This window comes from Diorhabda carinulata, chromosome 5, assembly GCF_026250575.1.
Source record: "Diorhabda carinulata isolate Delta chromosome 5, icDioCari1.1, whole genome shotgun sequence".
NCBI classification, from domain to species: domain Eukaryota; kingdom Metazoa; phylum Arthropoda; class Insecta; order Coleoptera; family Chrysomelidae; genus Diorhabda; species Diorhabda carinulata.
The window spans coordinates 11,183,020-11,207,469 of record NC_079464.1 but is presented as its reverse complement, the minus strand read 5'-3'; the positions used below and the strand labels follow the sequence as shown (position 1 = coordinate 11,207,469).

The window sequence follows — 24,450 nt, the reverse complement described above, 5'->3', positions numbered from 1 at the left end:
TACAATTGACCCTCTGAAAAGGGCCTCAAGGGTCAGCTCTCAATGGTCTTCATTTCAATTTAATATTATGTAAGTGTCTGTTAGACATTATTTATTACTGCCGACGATGTTAAATCGAAATTGCGCTCTTCGAATACCACAAGAGATTAAAATTTATTTTGGTGAAATTAATAAACAAATATCAATGAAAATTAAATCATGTTGATTATTAAATAAGATGATGTATGTTGAACACAAACATTCAACTAAAGATAGATCTAAACTCCTAGTTCCTGCGATGAAACGGTCAGCAATTGGGCTCTGTTCACTTAAAGGGTATTTTTTAACACTTCTAGTTAATCCATCGTCCAACGTATAGATAGTAGTACAAATAACATTGTCCGAATTGTCCAATTTTGTCAACTTGTTTGTTATTTAAAAAGCGATCGTTGTAGTAAAATATCTCTTATATTGTCATCAGGGCACTGATAGCTTGTTTTATAATCTAAATTTATGTGTATCCAGATATCAAAATGAACAAAATTCTATAACAGATTAGAAAAACTTTTGATGGTATTGATATTATTTCTAGTCTGCGAATTTATTGATTAGATAACTTTCCTCAGATAAATCCGAATTAAATAAAGTTGAAACTTCTTTCTGAAAATATTTTTATATTATTAGATTTCATTTTATTGCAAATTTATATATATATAAATATACAGGGTCCTTCACGACGAGCTGAATCGATATGCATTTGGGAATGTACTTGGACTAGTGTTCTGAAAATTTTCTTGCATGGGTTTTCTGAAATGCTCGTTTCAGCTAAAATAATTTCAGCTGTCTGAAACTTCCAGTTATACCGGATGTGGACCCAAACTTCATTATTTTAGACGGAATGCTATGGTTTTTACTATTTATTATTTCATATTTCCGAAATCAATATAAATACGCAAATTATCAATATCAATATCATATTGTTATAAAGACTCAAAGAAAATTTCGTCAATTTTTATCTTTCTTTTTAAAAAATTAGTTGAAACCACTAATTTTGAAACAGAAGAGACCTAAAATCAAGAACATTTAGATGCATTACTATATCAAAAGGTCTAAGAAATAAGAAATTAAAGAAATTTAGGTTAGGTTATATTTATATATAAGACTTATAAACCAAATAGATGATAATTATGATAGTGTCTATTTTCCACTTTGTCGTGGTTATTCCGAAATTTGTTCTCACTCCTCTTAATCACTTTCAACTCTTCAAAGTCAACTTGATCATCTAATTCTACATAATTCCAAAGTCCAAAGGTTAAAAAGTACTTTTCCAATTGGCAACTCCCTTTGAATACTCTGGGGAATTGTAATTAATATTGACAATCCCTACAAAAAGATTTTCAGTCTTGCCTACTGTTTAAAATCGCATCCTAAGGGCATGGATTTATGTTTGGTGATGTAATATACAGTTAGATCTGAAATACGTTTCATCTTTTACGGGAACATCTGCCCATGACTTTTACTAATTAAATGTGGTGCTAAAGAAAAGAGATCATACATTTAGTTGTACAGATACCTTGCGGTGGATCAGTAGCGGTACTTGTTTCTGATCGTATGTTCGATACCTTTTCTAATATTTTTATAAACTTTGGTTGTTAAAGGTTTCATAATATGATAATATTTACATTGTTGTCATATCAGATCGTGTTCTGTTATTTCGAAAATAGCAGCTTTTTATCTGTATTTTTATAAACCTTAAGAAATGCTGAATATTTGTGACGTAATATCTTATTGCTATTTTACCAAATTGCAACAACACAAATCTCTAGGTCTTCATGTCACGTTAAAGAAATCCTACATTTCAGTAGTAAGCATCGAAGCATATAATAATACTATTTACATATAAATTTACATTAATAAAAAAGAGAAGCATTTTGGTAGAATATTATTCTAGCCCGTCCATTAGTCATTTAAGTAACAACCAAAATTAATAGTTTATTGAAAAGTTGTTCCCATTATCACAGCCATAACCATCTTAATATATATAATAGGCAAGATTAGATAATAACATTTGTAGATGGCATCATCAGTTTCAAGATACCGGTTGCCTTTGTAAAGGGAAGAGAACGGAACAACCAAGAGTTAGTGAAGAGAATGTTGAACGAGTAAGAGATTCGTCTACTCGTAGCGCAAACAAATCAGGAAGGCAGTGTTAACTGTTTGAATGTTTTTAAAGAAATGCTAACAACTACGACCATACCGTTTACAATTGTTACAGACTATAGACGTATCTAGAGCTTAGAAAATCACGATAAGGTACAAGCACAAAAAACTTCCATAAAATTAATATTTTTTGTTTCATGTCAATGACTGTTGCAATATTTTTTTGTAAAAATGTTTACTCACCTATTACTATTTTAGAAAGAATACGATGTTTACCATTATTCAACATTTTTAAAGTTTTATGTGCGATTCTTACTCAGTCAATCTTTTGGAAATCGACAATTGTCATGTGGAGCCCTATGCCCCCAAATTTTTTCACATGTACATCTAAATTGGATTTACTGTTACGGATTCAATACCAATCCTTAATGATGCACAAATAGAAACAAATTGGATGTGACTTTATTGTTTTCTAAAATATTCTCCATTAAGATCAAAATTCTTTTGCATGCGTTTGAACCAATTGTCGAAGCATATTTTGCATTCCGATTGGGGTACCTCCAAGGCATGTAATTTGGTTGATACCGCTTCTTCAGATGTAGAAAATCGTTGAAATCGCAGTTTATTTTTGATTTGCACAAATCAGAAGAATTCCTTAAGTGACAAACAAGGACAGTACGACGGATGACCCATCAATTCTATGTTTTGACTTTTTAAAAACGTTTTGATTTGAACTGATGTGTGAGAGCTCGCATTGTCGTGATGGAGAATAATTCGTCTTCTGCGATTGGTTCGTGCGCGAGCAACTTTTGTTGGATTTGGCTCGTCTTTGAAGACCCATACAGACCATACAGTTGTTCAGTTTCGGGTTCATATGAATAGACCCATAATTCGTCGCATATCTTGATCTTATAGAGGTCTTTTGAAGTACAGTTATTGAATTATTTTAGCATTTCTTCACGCCAATCGACACAAGCTTTTTTTGAGTGATTATCAAATTATCTTTTGACCATGATGAACGTTTCAAATATCTGAAAACAACTAAAATAACACTCTTATGACAACACATTGTGACTATGTTCACCATCAAAAATGTCACACTTTATAAGTGTGACCATTGTTGTCTGGTTTTATTGTATCTCAAAACTTAAGTAGTAACCCTCGTACTCTCTCAACAGGATATGTCTCAGTTTTGAGCAATATCGGTCCTTTTCTATACCAGTAAATCATAGTTGCTCTTGAAGGACTTTCCTCACCTAGACCGTTGCCACTGTACAAGACTATGTTGTAATATCGGCCAAATCCCTTACAAACTAAAATATATTAAAACCTGCAACCCCTTTTCGAGATAACACGTTTCAAACTTTTAACTTTCTCTGTATTAATATAATCCTATTAATTAGCTCTTTTCCCCAATCTTCTTCCTGACCTATCTGCCTCTTCTTATATCTCATTATGATTGCAGGTTATATAATAATCTTACTAAATCTCTAATACTGTCTTTAAATTTATATGTTGTGGTTACTGGGGATCATATGAGCTGTGTTTATCTTATATAAAAATTAAAGTCAAAAGCAAACTAAAATAGATGATGGCAAAAAGTATAAAATGTAATTAAGGTCTTTGGTACCACAGTGGTTACCGAAATACGGAGATTACTCCCTTCAGATCAATCAATGAGATGTTGATATCAGGGCTTTTTCGAATACGATGATCCCGGAGCAGATAAATCACTTTTCAGCTGATTACGGATCCTAAGCTAGTACAAGATTTTATTAGAGTTCCTCAAGTCGCGTTCGATTACAGTGGCCTACAACCATTGTGATGCCAAGGATTTTAGACTAGATTTCAAGCTTGTCTCATATGGTGATATCAAAAATGTACTTAGCCAATCTTTCACGATTCTCCAGAAGTAGTCAACGATTATATAAGTGTTCAATATAACTTCTATTGATTAATCCTACATAGCCTTATGTTTTCCAAAGAAATGTTATAGAACTGCTACAAAACATTTCCTCGCAAGCATTTAATATTTCAGTACTTCTAGAAGTGAACGGGAATCATTGACAATCAAGAGCCTTAACAAATTGCTTCGTTAACCCTAAGTTTATAAGAAATGGTGGAACAATGACTTTTTATTCTAAAACCAAAAACCCATTTATAACATTTCTTTTCTTAACAAGAAGAGTAAATCTTAAAAGCGATTTTTTTATATCCATAGATAATTATCTCTAAAAGTTCAAATGTAAAACCTTTGGTTTTTATTATATCATCTCGTGCGTTGATTTTTCCATGATGTTACATGTTTGTAGACCTTTATTCAGTTGTCCTAATAGATTCTAGGTTTTAAAACTGAATTTAGAAAATAACTGTTTAAAAAAACTTACTCAAGATCACAATTATGATAATACATCTCATTTTTCTCGTAGTTTTTCCTTTGGCATGACCATTGCCTTAATAAACCAATTTTCTTTGACAATTAATCAAAACAATAAAGTATTTTTATGAACATCATGATACGTTGAGAACTAAAAAAAGTTTTTTTCGACATGGCTTGGACACAACTTTACTGTTTCTCATATAATAGTCAAAACAAAGTCTTGATACAAACAACCCATCAGAATCGAAAGAAGACTATATAACTTTTATTTCTTATAAGCAAAACGAACATATTTTATAATCCGCTTAACATTGAACAACATTAGTACTACAAAGAAAACATCTACACTAGAATACGACTAGGATTCTCGTCTATTGATACTTTATGAGAAATTAAACGTATCATAAACGATTTTGCAGGCCCTTTTTCAATAAAATCATCACACCTAGAAGAGTCCCCAGTTATAATAGAATGCTAGATAACCGTTAACCCCTTAAATGCCAATATCCTTAAAACCTTGTTTTCTGATGATGAACTTTTGTCCAAATATCCTTCATCAACTGTGGTACTCTTCCATCCACCATGGCGCTTCAGCGTATTCATACTAATGGGTTTGCCGTCATTCTTTTTTCTTTTGCCTTGTCTTAAGAGTCATGTGACAGCAAATAAATATAATATCTTCCGAGTATCCTGATCTTCAGGTTATCTGCTTTGTAAGTCTGATCTGGTTAAACCGATGATGATGATGAGTTTTTGAAAGTCCTATTTAGAATTGACGTTTCTCGGGATGTTGTAATTGTAATTGCAATTCAGTGATTCTAATTTTTTATAAAACTAGAACGAGACTATCTCCCTCTATCATTCGTAGAAGAGATAATTGAGAAGCTTTTAAAATTCAACATCCAACTTATTCTGGATTACAACGAGTGAATCACGGGGGAAATTATCATTCTACTACCCCGATAACCTCGTCCATGCTACAACCGTTGCCAACGTTTCGTTAGTTTATCTAACAAAGAACAAAGGTAGCTTTGTGAACTTTCTTTGGCATTACCTTTTGGGCCCTAAAGGCTCAACCCAGCATTACTCTAGTAATCTTCGAATCAAAAATTAATTAAAACCGTTTGTTTTAAAAATGGAAACTTTTTACTGAAAGGTATATACCTTCCAATGACGAAAACTGGCGTTTTTATAAATATCTCCATTTTATTCCAGCCTCTAGGAATATAATGAGATAACATAGGAAATGTACAAAAGAACATACTTTCAGTTGTTTCCGAAAGAAGCATCTTTTTAAAAATATTCTGAAGAAATTTTCTTAAATTGATATAATATGAGGTGTAACCAAAAACACTATGTAAGTTTTTTTATTAATTTTTTCTTATGTGACATATTTTTTAATTTCTTTTCAAATAAACGCTACACTCTTCATAAATTTTCTTCATTACTTTATCATAATTCTACATGTTGCAATAATAATGAAAAAAGATAATAAAAACTAGATTGAACTGATCATCTGGGAGCAGGGCAGTGTCCCCGCCAGGTTGGGCAAAAAAACGGTACGCTCGTACCATCCTTTTCTCGGAGCAGCTCAGGCCAGTTGTGACACATTATAACTTTGTTGAGGATTTAATAAGAAGCCTGTATTTCCAGTAACTAAGCAAGCGTTGTGTAAACACGATATATTTCAAATATCATTCAATTAGAACTAGAAGCTTGAGAATTATAACTAGTGAAAGTTCTTAATTTTATCACTTACTGACTGATCGATCTTCGAAACTCTAAAGCACTTCTAGTAGACATAGAAGCCTCAAATTTCGAATATAATTAGTATTTAGGAGGCCTATTACATCTACTCAGTCCAGGTTTCTAGATACACCAACTGCATAAAAAGCTTATCCCATATAATAAATAAAAAATTAAAAGTATAAAGCAGTTTTTCCCAAATTTGTAATACCTTGTAAATCTCTTAAGAAACAAACCTCAGTTGGTGAGAATTTTCTCTAAACTAACTTCACCAAATTTGATAAATAATGTTTAACAAATGATTGAATTGATTTTTTTGAAGACAATGGCTCTGAATTTTCGGACTACGAAAGGAAAATATCCTTCATCCAAGAATATGAGATCACTCTTGTATATTAAAAACAGACAATTGTATCAATAATTATAGATTATTGTATCGGAAAATTATCAAACTTTTCGTATAATAATCGGTTATCTATCTTGCAATAAATTAAAATATTTTTCAACATCTTTATTCAAACCACGAGAGGTTAAACTGGCGTAAGAAGAAAGAAATTATCCAATATATCCATCCAGATGTATTAGTAGATAACAAATCGTGTCTTAAAGCGTAGCAGATACTTCTCAGATATCGAAATTTGGTTTTTCAGTCAACGCAATTACAGCTTTTAAAGTTGGAATCATCCATGTATCTATGATAAACTTTTTTATGTAGCCAGCTCTCCCTCTATTTTTTCATAATGAGCATATGTACCAGCAAAATTGTCACTATTGAAGTGATAAGAATCCATAATTTTTCAGGGAAAATCATATAGAGTGTCCAAAGACGATTGACCTAGTATTATTGGAAATGGGGGAGTAGTATTATTAAGTGAATAAAATTGAACTGGTAGTCTGTACTTAAATTTGCTTCCAATAATTTAGGAAATCTTGGTTGTCATTTAAATAGTGGCTAAATAATACATTTCCTTCGCATATTCTTAAATTTTCTATAGGAGTCGAAATATGAAAGATAGTAAACACTTTATCAAATTGATACTTAGTATTTTGGTTTTAAAGAGAATGAATTCAATATCTATCACTAGATTAAAATATTTAATACCGATTTAAATAAACAATCTAATTCGTTTGTCAATATGCGTCATTATTTATTTTCTTTTTATATAACGACAATTATTTACATTCATCTTGATTGATTTGCCAAATGAAATGACCTCTAATTAATTTTCATAGCAGAGGCGACTCGTTGGGGGAGCTTACCTGTAAATCTAACATAATTTAGTAAAATCTAATGAAAATAATTGTTTTAATAATAGGAGTTTTAGATCTGCCTTTAGCTCTATTGAACGGGTATATAGAGTAGTTAAAAAGATCTCTTTAGCTCTGGAAAGTAAATCCTACCTCTGAGGAGCTTTCCTGGACGATAGCCAAACGTTCGATAGAGTCTGGTATGAAGACCTTATATATAAACTATAAACAGTTACCACATTCCTTTTTATCTATCCTAAAATCCTATTTAACAGAGAGACATTTCTAGTGAAACAACAAGATGAATTCACAGGATTGTATTCGATCAACGCTGGGTTTCCTCAAGGAAGTGTACTAGGGCCCACTAGCCCAGCAGTTGCATCAAGGTACCTACAAGACAACCTAAACAAAATAGATACATGGCTGCAAAAATGGACGATTAAAGCGAACGAAGTTAAGTCCACTCATATAACTCACACAATGAAGCGTGACACATGTCCATCAGTCACACTTAATAGTCACAATTAACCCAGTTAAACAAAGTACTTGGGTATTCATCATGACAGACGTTTAACTTGGCAAAAACATATATTTATGAAAAGGAAACAACTTGGCATTAAATTTAAACAAATGTATTGGACGATTGGCCGTAAATCTAAAATGACTTTGGAAAACAAACTGCTGTTGTATAAGGTTATACTCAATTAAATTTGGTAAACAGATTTACGTAAGGCTTATCAAAATGTATAGTCTTCAGTAATTGTTATTTTGATATATTACTATATACCTTAAAGGGGTGTCTTCATTGGAAAATACTCCTGCATATCTATTAAAATCAAATGAACTACTTAATACCCTACTTTGGTCAAATTATAATTATAACCGGAGTTTATAGAAAAAAATAATAGAAATGGAAAAATTTATCAGCTTTGTTAAGAAAATGGATTAAAAGAGTTTCTGAATAACAGAAAAAAGAACGGAAAATATACTCACGAGTGGAACTGGCCCATATAGATAAAATTTTTCAGAATATCAACACCGAACTTTGTTTATTGCATAAACAAACAAAAAGAAAGCCTCAATATTCGAAATATAGCCCATAATATTCTATGGTTTCAACTCAAAGTTCAGCAAGCTCTTTGAGACCTTGGTAAAACTCTTCTTTGTGCTTAGTTGCAAAAAACAGTCGTAATGCATTTTCAACATTTCCTTTGGATTGTAATCTATTCTTATGCAAAAATTTCGCCATGGATCTGTATAAACAGTAATCTGACATTGGATGCATTATCTTAACTCAAGAGAACTAACCTCAACCGAATCGACAACGCCGTCGCTACCCATTGCAACTCCCACATATTATTTTTTCCTCTAGACGGTTGACACGACTTATTAATCAGATGGTGAAGAGGTTTCTTCTTTGCCACAACATCCCACCTCCAAATTAAGACGTTCAGGTAAATAACAATGCATCTTCATGAAGCTAAAATCAAAGTCAAGAAGCCTCAAGTAACATGTGAATATTAGATCTGGAGCTACAAGCATATGCAAAAATGATTTAAATTTTGTGTTGCTCTTCATCTTTTATTGCAGATGATGTTTATACCAATGCTTAAATTGCAATAATATCTGAAAAATACAAAAATGTATCTACCATTCTGAGATTAACAGATATACTATTGAGGTTAGAGCTCTTATCTGGATTCTTACGTTAACTCCAACATTGAAAGGTAATCATTTGCCTTCAAAAAGAAATTTTTTTATACTCCTTAGTATTTTGTTTATAATGGGCAAGCAATTAAAAAAATATCGAAAAATATGGCCTCCAAGAAAAGAGCAGTATAAAGGCTGAATATATGGGGTGATCCGGGACGTGATGCAAATAAAGTTCAGGAGTAGAGTACTATCTAATGGCCAGAGGTTAAAAATCTTGGTGAACCATCATTAAACTACAGACGCTCTATATTGAGCTTGAATTACGCGGCTGCTATATCCACTAATGCTGGAAAACCAGTTTACAATAAGACATTCAACAACATATATAGAGATCTTTTTGATAAAAAACCGCATCTATCAAAGCCATTCTATGCCAGAATTAGAGATCTTCTTCAGAAATTTAACCTAGAGCTCCCAACAATGTTTCCATCCACTGTCGAACATCCAGCTCCGTGGACAATCTCTACCCCTCGCTGCCATACTAACTTGACCGGGTTTGATAGGGATACAAATCGCCATGAAATCTTTGCAGAACTCAACAGGATACTGCATAACTACATTGACTTCAACATAGTCTACACGGATGCTTCGAAATCGGAGGCAGGAGTGGGTGCTGCAGTAGTGACCGCAACTGAATCTTACAGCATAAAATTCTCCCCTCACACAAGCATATTTACGGCAGAACTCTATGCTATCTTTCATGCCCTTAAAGTAACTACCTCCTTCCCAAATCCCAAAACCCTAATTTTAACTGATTCCTTAAGTAGCATTCAATCCTTGGAACATCTCTATCCCAAGCATCCAATATTACAATCAATCAAATCACTGCTTCACAATATCCAGAACGACAAGAAATCTGTCGATTTCATTTGGATTCCTGCTCACATTGGCATCAGAGGCAACGAAAAAGCGGACCTATGTGCGTGTAACGCAGTCGTAAACGTTAATGCTGAACTCATAACAAAGTGCGTGGTGAGTGACGTGAGAACACTTATTCGGGAAAAAGTTCACAACCACTGGCAACAAGACTGGCAGCGATCGCAAGACAAACTTCGCGAATTTAAATCAACAGTGACACTGTGGAAGCATCCAAAAATATCACGCAGAGCACAAGTGACTATTACTAGACTTAGAATAGGGCATTGCAAATTTACGCACACTTATCTTTTCAATAATGACAATGCTCCTATATGTGATTCATGTCAAGAACACTTAACAGTGAAACATGTCCTGATCAATTGCACTAAGTTCGACACGTACCGGCTAAAATATAGACTACCCACAGACTTAAATATACTCTTAGGTGATAAATTGTTGGGATTCCTAAAGGACATTAATCTACTAAACAAAATCTAATATTGTATATTGTTATACACCCCGCTAATCACCTTGGGTGGAAGCGGATTAGCTTGAAATAAAAAAAAAAAAAGGTTAAAAATCCGTAGCTTTTACAGGGACTACCTGCCTGTACAATCTAAGAATAGCAAAAATGAATTTTTCAACTGGTTTTTTAACAAAAAGTTACTCTTTGTTTAACTAGATAAAATTTATGGTTGAGGAGACCAAGGTAGATTTTTAGATTGTTGTGCATGCCAAGGAAACCGTTCGCCTTAAAGGGACATACATAAATTGTAATCATTTATTGAAAATAATTCCCGGGCAGAATTATGCCCGACTGATCGCAACTTATGAAAAACAGGTTTGTCTATATAAATTGAGTAAACTAGTTTCCACTCCCCACTTACTAAATAATGTAAAAAATCATCTAAATAAAATTTTTCGTAATAGGTGGATTGGTCGTGGAGGTCCATTTGCATTGCCACCACACTTCCCGGAATTAAATACAATGGATTAATTTTTTTTCTCTTTAAAGCTTGGTATATGCAAAACCGATACACACAAGGAACGAAATGATCGATTGAATAAACTTCTATTGTGACGCTATGAGGCAGAATCTTGGAAGGTTCTTCCAAGTTCAAAGATATATGTAGTGTGAAGAAGTGCGAGGTGCTCACTTCAAACATTTATTATAGTTTTTTTTGTTTGTATTTGATAAGTTGTAAGCTAAACAAATAAATTTTTCCACATTTCAATTTTTTCCGATGTTCGACAGGATGCAGTTCGCTTAAAAATGTTTAATTGTGTGTTAATACCTCCTGTAAGTATTTCCAATAAATATTTACAATTTATGATGATTTTCTTCAGAAAGTCTGTTTATAGCGAACGGTTTTCTTCGGCAGATACAACGATCTAAAAATGCTGCTTTTTAGATTGTACAGGTTATCCCTGTAAAAGTTGTGCATCCTCTGTCCTTCAGATAGTAGTTAAGAATTATTTATTCCGTCAAACATTAAAAATTTAGAATGTTTGAATGTATAATTTAGAAAATAATATACATAAATATAAGTTCTGATTTCGCAACTTCAAAGGCGTATAACAGTATTATTTTCATGTCATCTACTCACTCGTTAATATTTTTGCATCAAGTCCCGGAACACCCTGTATAAAAAATGTGTGATTTAATTGAACGAGATTGTTGTTAAATTACTGTTAATAATAAATTTAAAAATATATTTTTGTCAATAAAACATCTGTTTTGAAAGTGTAGTCGGAACGACGAAAATTAGCAGTAAGCGTTGTAAAATAAGTTTAGTAATTTAGGGTTAAAAGAGACGCTACTGATTTCTAAAATTGGAAATATTTTGAGAAACTGTTTCGTACGGCATAAAAATTATCTATCAGCTCTTAATGAAATATTGATATTGACATATTTAAACGAATTTTAAGCAATGCATTAGTGTAGTTTGTTATAAACGGGATCGTGTGAAAATGAGGGACCTGGTAAGCATAATACAAGTTTATTATATTTAGAGAGACTGAATTCTACTTTTTAATGCGGAAGAAAATAATAGTTAATAGGTACTTAAAAGTTTTCTACCAAGAGAATCTATATAGATATAAGGCACAATATTTATTTTCTTAGCCTTTTTTTATTTATAATCTTATTATTCATTTTAGGTCACTAAAATCAAAATAAATGATAACCAAAAAAAGTGCGCGCTTAATATATTCGCATTGTACAATGTACACCCTCGTCATTTAGAAAATTGTAATTTGTACTATATATATATAAATTTCTTCAATTTCTTATTTCTTAGACCTTTTGATATATTAATGCATCTAAATGTTCTCTTGTGTTTCAAAATTAGTTTTTTAATAGTTTTTAAAAGAAAGCTAAATTTTGACGTTTCAACTTTTCTTTAAATCTTTATCAAAATACGATATAGACACTGACAATTTGCTTATTTATATTGATCATATTGATCTATAGATCACCTTCATCATGAATATCAAAATAAGGATAAAATCAACTTAGAACTTTGTTCCAATAATAAAATTTATTTTTCCTCGATTTCCACATCTCAAATATATTAAAATTAGTGGAATTCACAAAATAGAGCTATAAATTTTACTTAAATTATTTAGATCTTTTTTATCATTTATAGCTTATGAATGTGAACTATTTCTAAAAATTCATATTTTGATAAAGACATAAAGAAAAGTCAAAACGTGAAAATTTATCTTTCTTTTAAAAACTATCAAAAAAAAACTAATTTTGGAACAGAAGAGAACTAAAATCAAGAACATTTAGAAGCATTTATAGTAATAAATCAATTTTAGTCATCTAATTTTATAATAATTGACAAAAAATACAAAGCATAGTACCTCTAATCAATTTAATATATTAAAATTAGGATTAAATTTACCACTTCAAAAAATATAAACTGAGAAAATACAATTAATTGAATGAGGGGTGTGGTTTAGTGAGACTTTTACATCCCCATCCGTTGTGACCGTATCAAGGCACTTGGGGGAAAATTTAGACGACCCACCCTCTTACCTTATTTTATACGTATAAAACCTACATTCGTCCCACAATCCAATATATAGCCAACTACCCCTTACCTGACCATCTCAAAAAACTTTTGTCTTGCGAACAGTCCCTTCTCAGGTACTGCCAATATAAGTGCCGACTCAGTCTCAATACCGTTGATATTGACATAACACCCATTTCGAACCGTATAAATAATCTCCAAGCCCGATTCGTCATTCAAATCATAGAAGCAAACAATTCCTTTACCAAAAACACTTTTCTCGTCCCCTGTATCACTAATAGATGGCCTCTTTCCACAAAGCCCAAGAGCAAGCTCCCCTATCTCCCTCCATCGGCTATAAGCAACAACATACCAAGACCTCCCTAAAAACTACCTTGCATTTCTTGACAATCCCACTATCGCCATTAGGTGAAACCCTGTACAAAACCCACTTCATCGATCGTCGATGTTGCATGTTTTCTGCAGTTTTTCTGTAACTTGGTAAACCGATTCACCAACGAAATAGCCGATGATAGGAAATAGTACAGTCGTAGCTGTATCCGCTTACCCGAATTTTGCCGATACAGGAATCTTTCCTATATCAAGGCCAAACCTAATATATCCCTCGCTTCACATAAATAATATCACCATCCAAATTGCAAACAAATTCTCTCTACATCTTGTAACCATAGAGCTCGTCAGTTTTTAGCGGTTTTCTTGTATCCTGGTGAATCGTTCATTAGCGAAATGGCCGACGACGACATTCTTCTAACTACTCTCTATCACATAACAACGATTTTATTTTCCGAGCCATTTTATTTTATTCTCTTTTCTCAAATACTTCTCCCAGTCCTGTGAAGATTTTTTTTCCATTCCCAAAATAAACCATAATCCACACAAAAATGTCCCGATCTCCCTCAATAGAATTACCGCAGCTTCTCTCTCTCTCTCGCGTTCATATATCTAAGTGCGCGAGGATGGGGGAAAGGTAACACAATAATCAACTCTCGATTAACAACTCAAAATTCATATATCAAAGAAAACTACAAGAAAACTGTACGGTTGATTCGGTCAGCATGTGGTTCGAAAAATGTCTTCGTTGGACTCGTGCAAGTGAAAAATAGGAGGACGTATAATAAAACGGTGTGGAATGTAGAGGAGCATAAGTATGTTGGTTAATAAAGAAACGTGCTACCAGGTATATGGGAAAGTATTAAGTTAATTGCACGCTGTTAGAAAAATGAGAAGGTTATGAAATGAAGGTAATTTGGAATCCCCAAAAAAAGCTGCTTTGAATTCGCTGGGTCAGTCACTTTGCTTCATTATTTGTTCCTTTTTTTTTTTATTTTGAATAAATATGGTCACTTGAGCCTCAATAGTTCCTTAAAATAAGCATTATTACGTGGAAATTAATATTTTTTAGACAAGTCTCGTTATTCAGCCTTCTACATTTTACACTAAATATATATCATATGTTTGTGATTATTTTACTTGTCTGCTAAATTAGATTAAACTAAAATAAATGTATCTGATGTCGTTTTAGAAAAAAGTTGGATCTGTTAACATTATCGACCCATCTGAATTACTAAGACCCGAACCAAAATTCGCTCAAAAACCTGTTGGTCAATTTAGAGATTATACCATAGACGAGAATGACCCAATTAAAGAACGAGTCAGGAAAACTTACGAATTGATGCACACCAATCAGACTGTGAAATTTGTACAAGGTAAAATATTTTTACCACACATATACCACACACATATTTTTCCCGTTAATAGTTTAAATGCTTATTTACTCCTTATGACAGTATATGTATTAGTAATAAAAAAATTTTTCAATTCACTTCTATTCTTTCCTTCAATCTCCACCTAAACGCGTACATTTAGAAAAATGGACTACGAGGATATAGTATATACAGAAAACTTCGGTTACAACTGCTCATTCATTGTCTCAACTTAATAAGAAGGAAAAAGTTTTTTAAAAACCCCACCATAAAGATTTAAAAGTAAAAAATAAGGCCAGGGTAGGGGTCATGGCGGACTATGCTGATACGTATGACATAAATAGTTGGCAATAACCAGGAAGTATGAAAACAGGGAACAGGCACTTGAACTGTAGAGAGAAGCTTGAAATAAGGTTAACTTATGGTAAGGTGTAACAGAACATTTAACGTTAAGTTTTATGGTGTTTCAATAATAATACAATAATAAATGAAGCTTCTTCTCATAGATAAGTTATTTTCGTTATCATATTCGTTTGTTTGAATTTAAATTCGTTCGAAGTTTTAATTACTTTATGTAATTTGCTTCTACTTACAAGAAACTGATAGACTTATATCTAGTCCTCTATTTAGATCGAGGACTGACATGGAACGCACACATAAAGGCCAAAGGAAAATATCTGGACATAAAAATATGTATTGGCTAATAAATAGAAAAGCACAGCTAACAATAGAAAACAAAATTCTAATTATATAAAAATACAACAATCAAAGCAAAGAAGACTAAAAAGACAGTGGCCCGAAGCTCTGTATGATAAACTAGAGTTAATGGATGGTACCTGTCATAAGACACTCACCTGCATCATACCATTCACTTATTACTCAATAGAATTAAATTGTAAATTTGCAAATAAATAATTTTTTTTTTCAAGACTATTATTACAAAATTCTTATATCATACATACCAAGTCATATGCACTAACCTCATATGCAGGACACCTAATATCCTGTCTTTATTTTACTAAGTTGGAATTTCTAGAGCCGTTGGTGATATTCATACTGAACACACTATTTACACCACCATTACACCAACCCTCACAATTACACTGTCTAAAGCGCATTTCGATAATCAAGTTATCAGCTTCATAGACTGAAGTTTACATTGGTTATCGAAAAGCGTTTTAAACAGTGTAATTGTGAGTGTAGTAGTGGTGTTAACAGTGTGTTCAGTCTGTCCTTGTTTGGTTAATTTTACATTTTTATAAAGTGTGTTTTTGAAAGAGATTTTTTAATATATATTATGAAACATTAATATATGTTTACTTATTTGGAAGATCAAGCAATATTATTGTCAAAGAAAAAATTCTTTGGCAAAACTGACCTTTTTTGGATCTTTCAGGCATAGCTATTTCACACTATTTCATTAGATATTCTGAAACAAAAATAGTTTTACCTAACAGTCTAAAAAAATATACATTACTCAACTCTATTCATAATAAATTAATGACAAACATCTGAACTTTTGAAAATACGATCAAATGTCCAAATTACTTGTGACCTTACAATTTGATTTTTGCGAAAGAAGATAGTTTCTTCATCATTGTCAAATAATAATTTTCATCTATTTCTTTTTTCATTCCATTACTGAGGCTCAGTGGTCTAGGGGTATGATTCTCGCTTTGGGTGCGAGAGGTCCCGGGTTCAAATCCCGGCTGAGCCCATCTTTTTACTATTCAATTAAATTCATTTTATGTTTCTATTAATAATAACAATTTTATTAATAACTTTTATTTATATATTTATTTATATATACTTCCAGAAAAATATTCTACGCTCATGCTAATTAAGAAATCACTTTTAACGATAATATTCAGTTGTCAAAACATTCACGTACTCTTTGATAAGAAAACAAATTTCTTAGAATAATGAAATAATTTTTATTCACGTACGATTTTATTTGATTTATTTAAATAAAAACATATTAAAAAACAAAGTATTTTGGATTTAACGAATCATGCCCCGAAATGTCGGCAACACATTATACAATTTCCCATAAAATAAGTCACATTTTCTTATATTGTTATGAAAATAAACGTCACGCAATGAATGTACAAAATAATATTTTTTCTGAATTTTTTTACTACCTGCAAATGGGTGGGCCTAATGAGGTACTTGCAACTCTTACTATATATTATACAATTGTATTATCAGTTTCTATAAATAAATGCTTGAATCATAATATTAAATTATGAATCCTTTCAGAAAAAATTGAAAAATGGACGAAATTCGATCACTTCAAACTAACTATGAAGGATGCTCTCATTAAATTAAATGATTTGGTAGATGAAAGTGACCCTGATGTCGATATTCCAAACATAGTACATGCTTTTCAAACAGCAGAAAGAATAAGAAAAGATTATCCAGATGATGATTGGTTCCAACTTACAGGATTAATTCACGACGCAGGAAAAGTATGTGGTAAAACCCCCGTTTTACTTAATTAGAAGATAAAGTTTGAGCTCTAGTGTCTAGTGTAAATCAGTACTGACTAGTATAAATTGCAAACGTATAAGGGAGTTCTCAGCGACCTCGGAAAAAGCTGCGAGACCACACCCGTAAAGGGAACCTTTATTTAAATAATTTAAAACTGGGTTATATTGATAATAATATATAGAAATAATAACCTAACCTAACCTAACATAATCCAACCTAACCTAACCTAAGCAATCTAACCTAACTTCCTCAACTGTAAGACGAACAAGCGATGACTGAAAAGGACTCGCTATAATGTTCATAGCTTTGTGCCGAAATTTCGGGCTAAGCAGTATTTTAAACATGACATCGTAACTGTAATAGAATTCTTGAGCAAATTTCATTAATTGAGACATAATCCGACCCCGAAAAGATTATTGGCAACACTGCACACGCCATGTATACAAAATGACGTCTCAAACGAGTAACGTTTCGTTTCACATAAATCTCAAAAGCTATTTCATATTCTAAATTTAAAATTTCGTATATAAACCCATTACCTCATTGACTTTTTGTCATAAAAATATGAACACATCCAATTCGACAGTCCATAATCTAAAGTTTAGCCGTTGTTTATAACATTTAGATAAACGATTTTTAGTGAGCATTATTTAATATAATTATCAAGTAGATACTAAAATGCCTTTGTAATTTCGCAATTATCTGTTTTGTTTTTGTTCATCTAATCAGAACGAGTCGTTTTGCAGGTTCTGGCATTTTTCGACGAGCCTCAATGGTGTGTAGTAGGAGACACCTTCGTAGTAGGATGCGAATGGGGTGAAAATATTGTATACAGAGATACTTCATTCAAAAACAATGTAGATGGTCAAAATCCAAAGTACAAGTTAGTATAGAATTAGAGTCTTTTGTGTAAGAGTTTGTTATGTTATTATTTCTCATAATTAGTTAACTTATGATTCATTTTGTGATGCAAGAAATTGAATTATTCATACCTTGAGCATTATAGATATAATATATGCCCAAGTTTGTTAAAAATTTATGTACACATGATGTACATTCTTGCTTTCCAATCATTACAAATACAATTACACAGACTCGAAGAGTGCTTAGGATTGGCGTCATGATTGAAGATAAATTTTCTGCCGATCAGCCTTTTTTCTTCAAAATCTCATCAATCCCATCTCCAGTCGCTTTTCTCCCAAACATGCTTAACCTATCACCGAGCGTTCGCCTTGTTTTACAGTCGAGATTACACATGGACCTAACATCCGTTCTTCTTTTAGCCTCTTCTCTTAGATCCAAAAGTCTCAAACTTCAACTCATCACTCAACTCTCTCCCACTTTTTGTGTATCCAATTTTGATGTTCTTTAGCCCATTGCAACGTCTATCTATATATGCTATCGCGAAAGCTTCGGGAGGATGCATATTTGTTTACATTTTAATCCATGATAATTCGATGTGTTTTTAAATCGGCGGTAATTGTACGGTTACTTTTATCTAAACTATAAAGACGAATAAATCCTTGGTTTTGTCCATTTTAAAATTCACAAGTCTGAATTTAGGAGGACGGAAACAATTCATATACGAATTCATAAAAAGATGTCTTGGTCCAAAAGTATAAATCATAGTACTTTGTTGCGTTTCAAAGTGCTAACTGAGACTAAACTACAATCATAAACCGCGGAGAAATAATTCATAGTAAAAGAATAATAAAACAAATCAGTCAGTACTTTCGTATAAAGTTGGTTGGTTTGTGAGATTTGACGGTGTAATATTCTACATAAAAGAGAAATTTGTTGAAGTGTATTATTTCGAAGTTAAATGAATGGATTGTGGGGTGGGCAAAAACTTTTGACACTTAGTATTATATGTACTAGCTTCGTTTAGCTTTTTAGACAAAATTTTTTTTCAGAAATTTATAATGTTATCCTTTTAACACAAATATCTATTTGCAGTACAAAATATGGTATCTACAAACCTAACTGTGGTCTAAAAAATCTGATGATATCTTGGGGACATGACGAATATCTATACAGAATGCTGATACACAACAAAACAAAACTTCCACCACAAGCATTATCCATGATAAGATATCACAGTTTCTATCCTTGGCATTCTGGTGGAGATTACGAACATCTTATGGTTGAATCAGATAAAGACATTAAAAAATGGGTATTAAATTTTAAGTAAGTTCAAAGTATACACTCTATGCTATAATCAGAAATCATTGGAAATTCATCGTAACAAATACTCCATCTACTTTCAAATTCTGTACATTTTCAAGTTGAAGATTATGTTATTTTGGCCTTTCTGGCATAAAAATCATACTCATTGTAATTCTGAAGTACAAATTATCTCAACCAATATATACTTGCGTGTATAGAAATCGGCCCACTGTAAACTTTTGACTTCAACTATATATTTTTTTCAAATTATTCATCGGATCAAAACATATATGCTGTTTTCAAGACAATTTAATATGCTTTAATGTGATTATAAATTTATGAAAATTTATTTAGACTTCCTATGTTTAACATAGTCAAATTAATGCATTAAGCGAATTAAACTTTTTATTATTGACATAAATAGGGTTATTGACAATTTAAAACTTAACACTTAATTTCTTTTGCTCTAATAACATCTCTCATATGATTATGGATAAATCTAATCAAATTAGCTATTGTTTCTTGTGGGATGTTAAGCCACTCTTCTTCTACTGCAATAAGCTCTAGGATCGAGTTTGGGGTCGAAAGTCTAGCTCGAATTCTTCTTTTTAGCTCATCCTATAAGTGTTATTTAGGTCGGAACTGTATACTGACCACTCCATAACCCGAAAATTGACTTAATAATGGTAATCTTGCACGATTCTAGAGGAGTGCGGCCTTGCATTGTTATGCATAAAGGTAAATTCGTCTACAATGTAAGGTAACACATGAATTGCTAAAATCTCCTCGATATATCTATCAGTCGTTAAGCCTCTTCTTCGGTCGCCGTTACCAATGAACACAGGATCGGTTCGTGCTACTATATAAATTGGACCCCACATCATGCAGGAACCACCTCCATAAGCACTTCACTCTTCAAAGCAGCAATCTGCAAATCGGTCTCTTGGTCTTCGGTACACTTTCCTTAGGTCGCTACCATGCAGGCATATTCTAGTCTCATTTGAGAATAGAGCAGAACGTCCTGCTTGCTGATGAGCTGAAGTGAGTTTCGGACCAATCGCAGGTGCTTTATGGGTCAGGTTATTTTCCTGTAGTCTTCGTCTTACTGCTCACTTACTAATAGTCACTCCTCGCACTTCACGGAGCTGGCGTTGCATTTGAACGGCATTAAGGTGGCGATTTCTTAATATTGTTGACACAATAAAGCGGTCATTATGAACGGTTGTAAATCGCCTTCACATAGTGAAACAAAAATCTTTCCTAGAGCAGAGGCTATTAATTTTTTAAGTTGGCATATTTTTTCATTATGAACCGCACAATTTAGTATTACTATGTCTGTACTTAAATTATTCTCTTTAAAGACCAATTGTACCAAGATATACACAAAAAGATTATCTATTTGTTAGTCCATTTTAAACAAAGTATCGTTTTAAAACAAATTGCTTAGCTAATTTTCGTTAAATCATGTAAACTACTTGTTGATCCTAAAAGTACCTGGCACAACAAAGAAAACACAAAAATTTTGGAAAAAAAATATATTTAGCTTGCAACGTAATATATTTTTAGCTCCATACCCTTTTCCCAACGATGATCAGTATGTCTGATACCTTTTTTATAATAAGAATCGTCAAGCTCCTCAAAATAGCAATTAACTGCCGATATCACCTCTTCATTGTTGGAAAATTATTGACCACCAAGCCAAGTCTGGGAACAGAAAATGATCCGAAGGGGTTAAATCTGACGAATAAAATGCATGAAGTAGCAATTCAGTAATTTTGGCCATTGCAACAACGGATATATGAACTGGTGCAATGTCTTGATTGAACAACATTTTCTTCTTAGCCAAACGCGGCCGTTTTTTTGCATTGATTCTTCTCTCAAACGTTGCAATAATTTCGCACAATACTCGCAGTTGATCATTTTTCTTTTTTCAAGATAATCAATGAAAATTATCCCACGCGTATGCCAAAAAACCAACGCCATGACCTTGTCTGCATATGGAACGGTCTTTGCATTCTTTGGAGGCGGTTCTCCCTTTTCATCTCATTTTGATTGTTCTTTGGTTTCGGGTATGAAGTAATTGACCCACGTTTCATCCATGATTATGGAACGGTGCAAAGATTCGGCTCTCTTTCTGTAAAACATTGCCAAACATTCGATGGAAACATCTTTACGACTGTTTTTATTCCATTGTGAGCAAATTCAGCATACATCTTGCGCACAGCTTTCTCATGTTCAAATTTTCAGTTGATATGCGATGTACCGCACTTTTTGAAATACCCACTAGGTCTGCTATCTCGCGCACTTTCAGTCGACGATCATCGAGTACCACTTTGTTGATTTTCTTCAACATTTCTGGAGCCGTCACCTCATTTGGTTTACCACTGCGATGCTGGTCTTCGTATATCATATGGCCTCGGTTAAACTTTGCTACCCAATATTTTACTATTGGTAACGAAGGAGCAATCTCACCCAGAATAGAATCTAGTTCAGCTTTTATATTGGTTGGGCTAATGCTTTTCAAATAAAAGTTTTGTATCACATAACGATGACCAATTTTTTCCACGTTTACAAATTCACTGGAATACGTTCACTATTGATGACTGCTAAACAAATACTAGACAATGTGGCCTTTTCAAACTTGAAACATACGCTGTATAGATTGTGTACTTTTTAATACAGTGGTACTTTTCAAGCAGCTCTAGGTCAGGCCAGGTACTTCTGGGAGCCATTCTCGTAAAACACTTGTGAAATGAAAAAACTAACTTCGTGAATTATTTTATTGTATAATGATTTCTATTTGATTTCAGTCAGTACGATTTGTATACCAAGAGCAGTGAAGTACCTGATATTGAAAGTTTGTGGCCTTACTATGAGAAACTCATTGAGAAGTATATTCCTGGTGTATTGGAATGGTAGATAAACAAGAAATTAAATGGCAACAACTTATTTCAAATTTAGTCAATTATATTAATTATATGCTAATATTTTGTTCAATGTTCATTTATTTTCTATGAACTAATAAATCATTTATCAGTATATTAAGGTTTATAAAGTTGTAAATAGCTCACGTGGTCGCTATGTAATATATTTACATTACGTGTTAAATACTATACTTTATCCACTCCTCATCAAAAATAATAGATTTGACATATTACAAATAATTTTCGCGGGAATTTACTTTGGCATCAAAGTCAAAGTACATATAATTTTGATATCTGCGAACGATAATAGTAAGTTTAGTAACTACGTTCCAAGATCTGGTGTTCCGGGCAGGAATAACATTACTTTGATTTTCAGCAAATATGTCAAAATCATAACTGAAACCTAACACTCCACTGGGATCAAAATTCTTGAATCCTCACTTCTTTGGTTTATTAGGGTTGTACTATTTGAGGGTACTATTCGTTCATCAATAGAAAAATACTCTTCTGTAGCAAATACAAGTAATAATTGCTGATATATTCTCATAGACTCGAACTCCATCCGTTCAAATCCTTGCATTAATTCTGAACACTCTAATGATACGGAAACAAAGTTTTCCCTTTCATCACAATTCTTTAATTTTGATACCAATCTCATTTTTGTTTAGTATTATGGTTGTTTTTGAGGTGATTGGAGCTTCGACGCCCATTTCTGATTCAGTGTCTGATGAATTTATATCACTATCTGATTCGGTAACAACGGCAGCTTTTACACGTTGTTTCATAGAAAACGACACATATTCTTCATCTGAATCATTATCTCTTCGTCCCTCGTCACTTGGTATATCTTCTACATACTAAGAACTGCCGTAAAATGCTCTAGCTCACATTCTGAAAATAAATATATCATATAAATGTCTCTCAAAATGCATACCGAGCTAAATATAAAATGTACGTTTTTGATAATAATGGACACGAAACCATATATGGATGATTTGAAAATATTATTTTTGCAGGTAAATCTACGTAAATATTGGATAAATTGCACATATAAAGATAAAGTACTAATTATGCTGAAAAAAATAAAAATGTGTACTTATTTACTAGTAAACTGCCAATTTTTGTCGATAAACTTTTCTTGCTTAGTGTCTTAGAAACACGGTTGCCAGATTTTAAAAGAAATATTCAGCGTTTCAGAAAAATGTACATTTAACATATTTATGCGTATTGTTTACCTACTTGAGAATGAAAAATTTATATCCGAAAATCAATAACTGCAGAGAAAGAAAATAAACGTCATAGTTTATAACTTTTTAAATAAATTGAGTAGAAAACAGTAGTAAAGATGTAAAATGTAATACTATTCGTAATAAATGCTGGAAATAACCACCTCTACATTGTTTTTAATTACAAAGTTTTAGAATAGTTGTCACTTCGACAATTCATTTACCGTGTTTACTCAATGTAATTCTCGACCAGCAAGAGTCTATATTTGCTGAAAAATATCCTTAACGAATAACACCTCATCATTCCATATTCGCACTTATTCACAACCGCTTATCCGGAACTGAAAAGTTAAAAAGAAATTCAACCAACACTCATAGTTTCCGGATAGTTAGAAATGTGATGGTAGAACAAACTTTCTTAGATGAAATTGATGTTCACCCTAAAACAGTTATATCGTTACCACATCCAACGGGCTCAAGCTCTTTTATTTAAAGATTTTCCTCAACGAGCAAGATTTTGTGAACGAAATGCGCCAAAATCATGAATTTTTAAATAATATATAGTTTACGAAGAAATACATTTTTCAAAACTATCTATCAGAAATTTTCATAATAATGACTTATGGGCAGACGAGAATCCCCGTGAGATTATAGAGCACCATTTTCAAAATGTTTTTTCAGTGATCGTACGTAATTTTAGTCACCACCTTTTAAGGGTGATATCACGGAAAAGCCTGGGTTGAGGAAATTTTGTTATAGGAAAGACTTATCTTAATTTCGTACCATCTATTATCTCCTGAATTTAGAAACATCCTGCTT

The 24,450-nt window shown here is 32.5% G+C and overlaps 1 protein-coding gene and 1 non-coding gene across 2 annotated transcripts; both read left to right on the top strand.

Moving 5' to 3' along the window:
* The first annotated feature begins 11,848 nt into the window (after positions 1–11,848).
* LOC130893884 (inositol oxygenase) lies at positions 11,849–22,589 on the top strand. The gene is made up of 6 exons (XM_057800323.1): positions 11,849–12,067; positions 14,645–14,828; positions 17,085–17,293; positions 18,062–18,198; positions 19,272–19,502; positions 22,292–22,589. Exons 1-6 carry the CDS (start codon positions 12,056–12,058, stop codon positions 22,398–22,400), a joined length of 882 nt encoding a protein of 293 aa, XP_057656306.1. The 5' UTR covers positions 11,849–12,055; the 3' UTR covers positions 22,401–22,589.
* On the top strand, positions 16,471–16,542 carry Trnap-ugg (transfer RNA proline (anticodon UGG)). Its single transcript has one exon. It is a non-coding gene; the product is annotated as a tRNA-Pro (tRNA).
* Positions 22,590–24,450: the final 1,861 nt, after the last annotated feature.

Excerpts from the sequence above, each read along its gene's own strand:
- LOC130893884 (XM_057800323.1), top strand. Across the intron at positions 17,294-18,061 it reads TAATTCACGACGCAGGAAAA|GTTCTGGCATTTTTCGACGA; the intron begins GTATGTGGTAAA and ends GTCGTTTTGCAG. Across the intron at positions 19,503-22,291 it reads AAATGGGTATTAAATTTTAA|TCAGTACGATTTGTATACCA; the intron begins GTAAGTTCAAAG and ends ATTTGATTTCAG.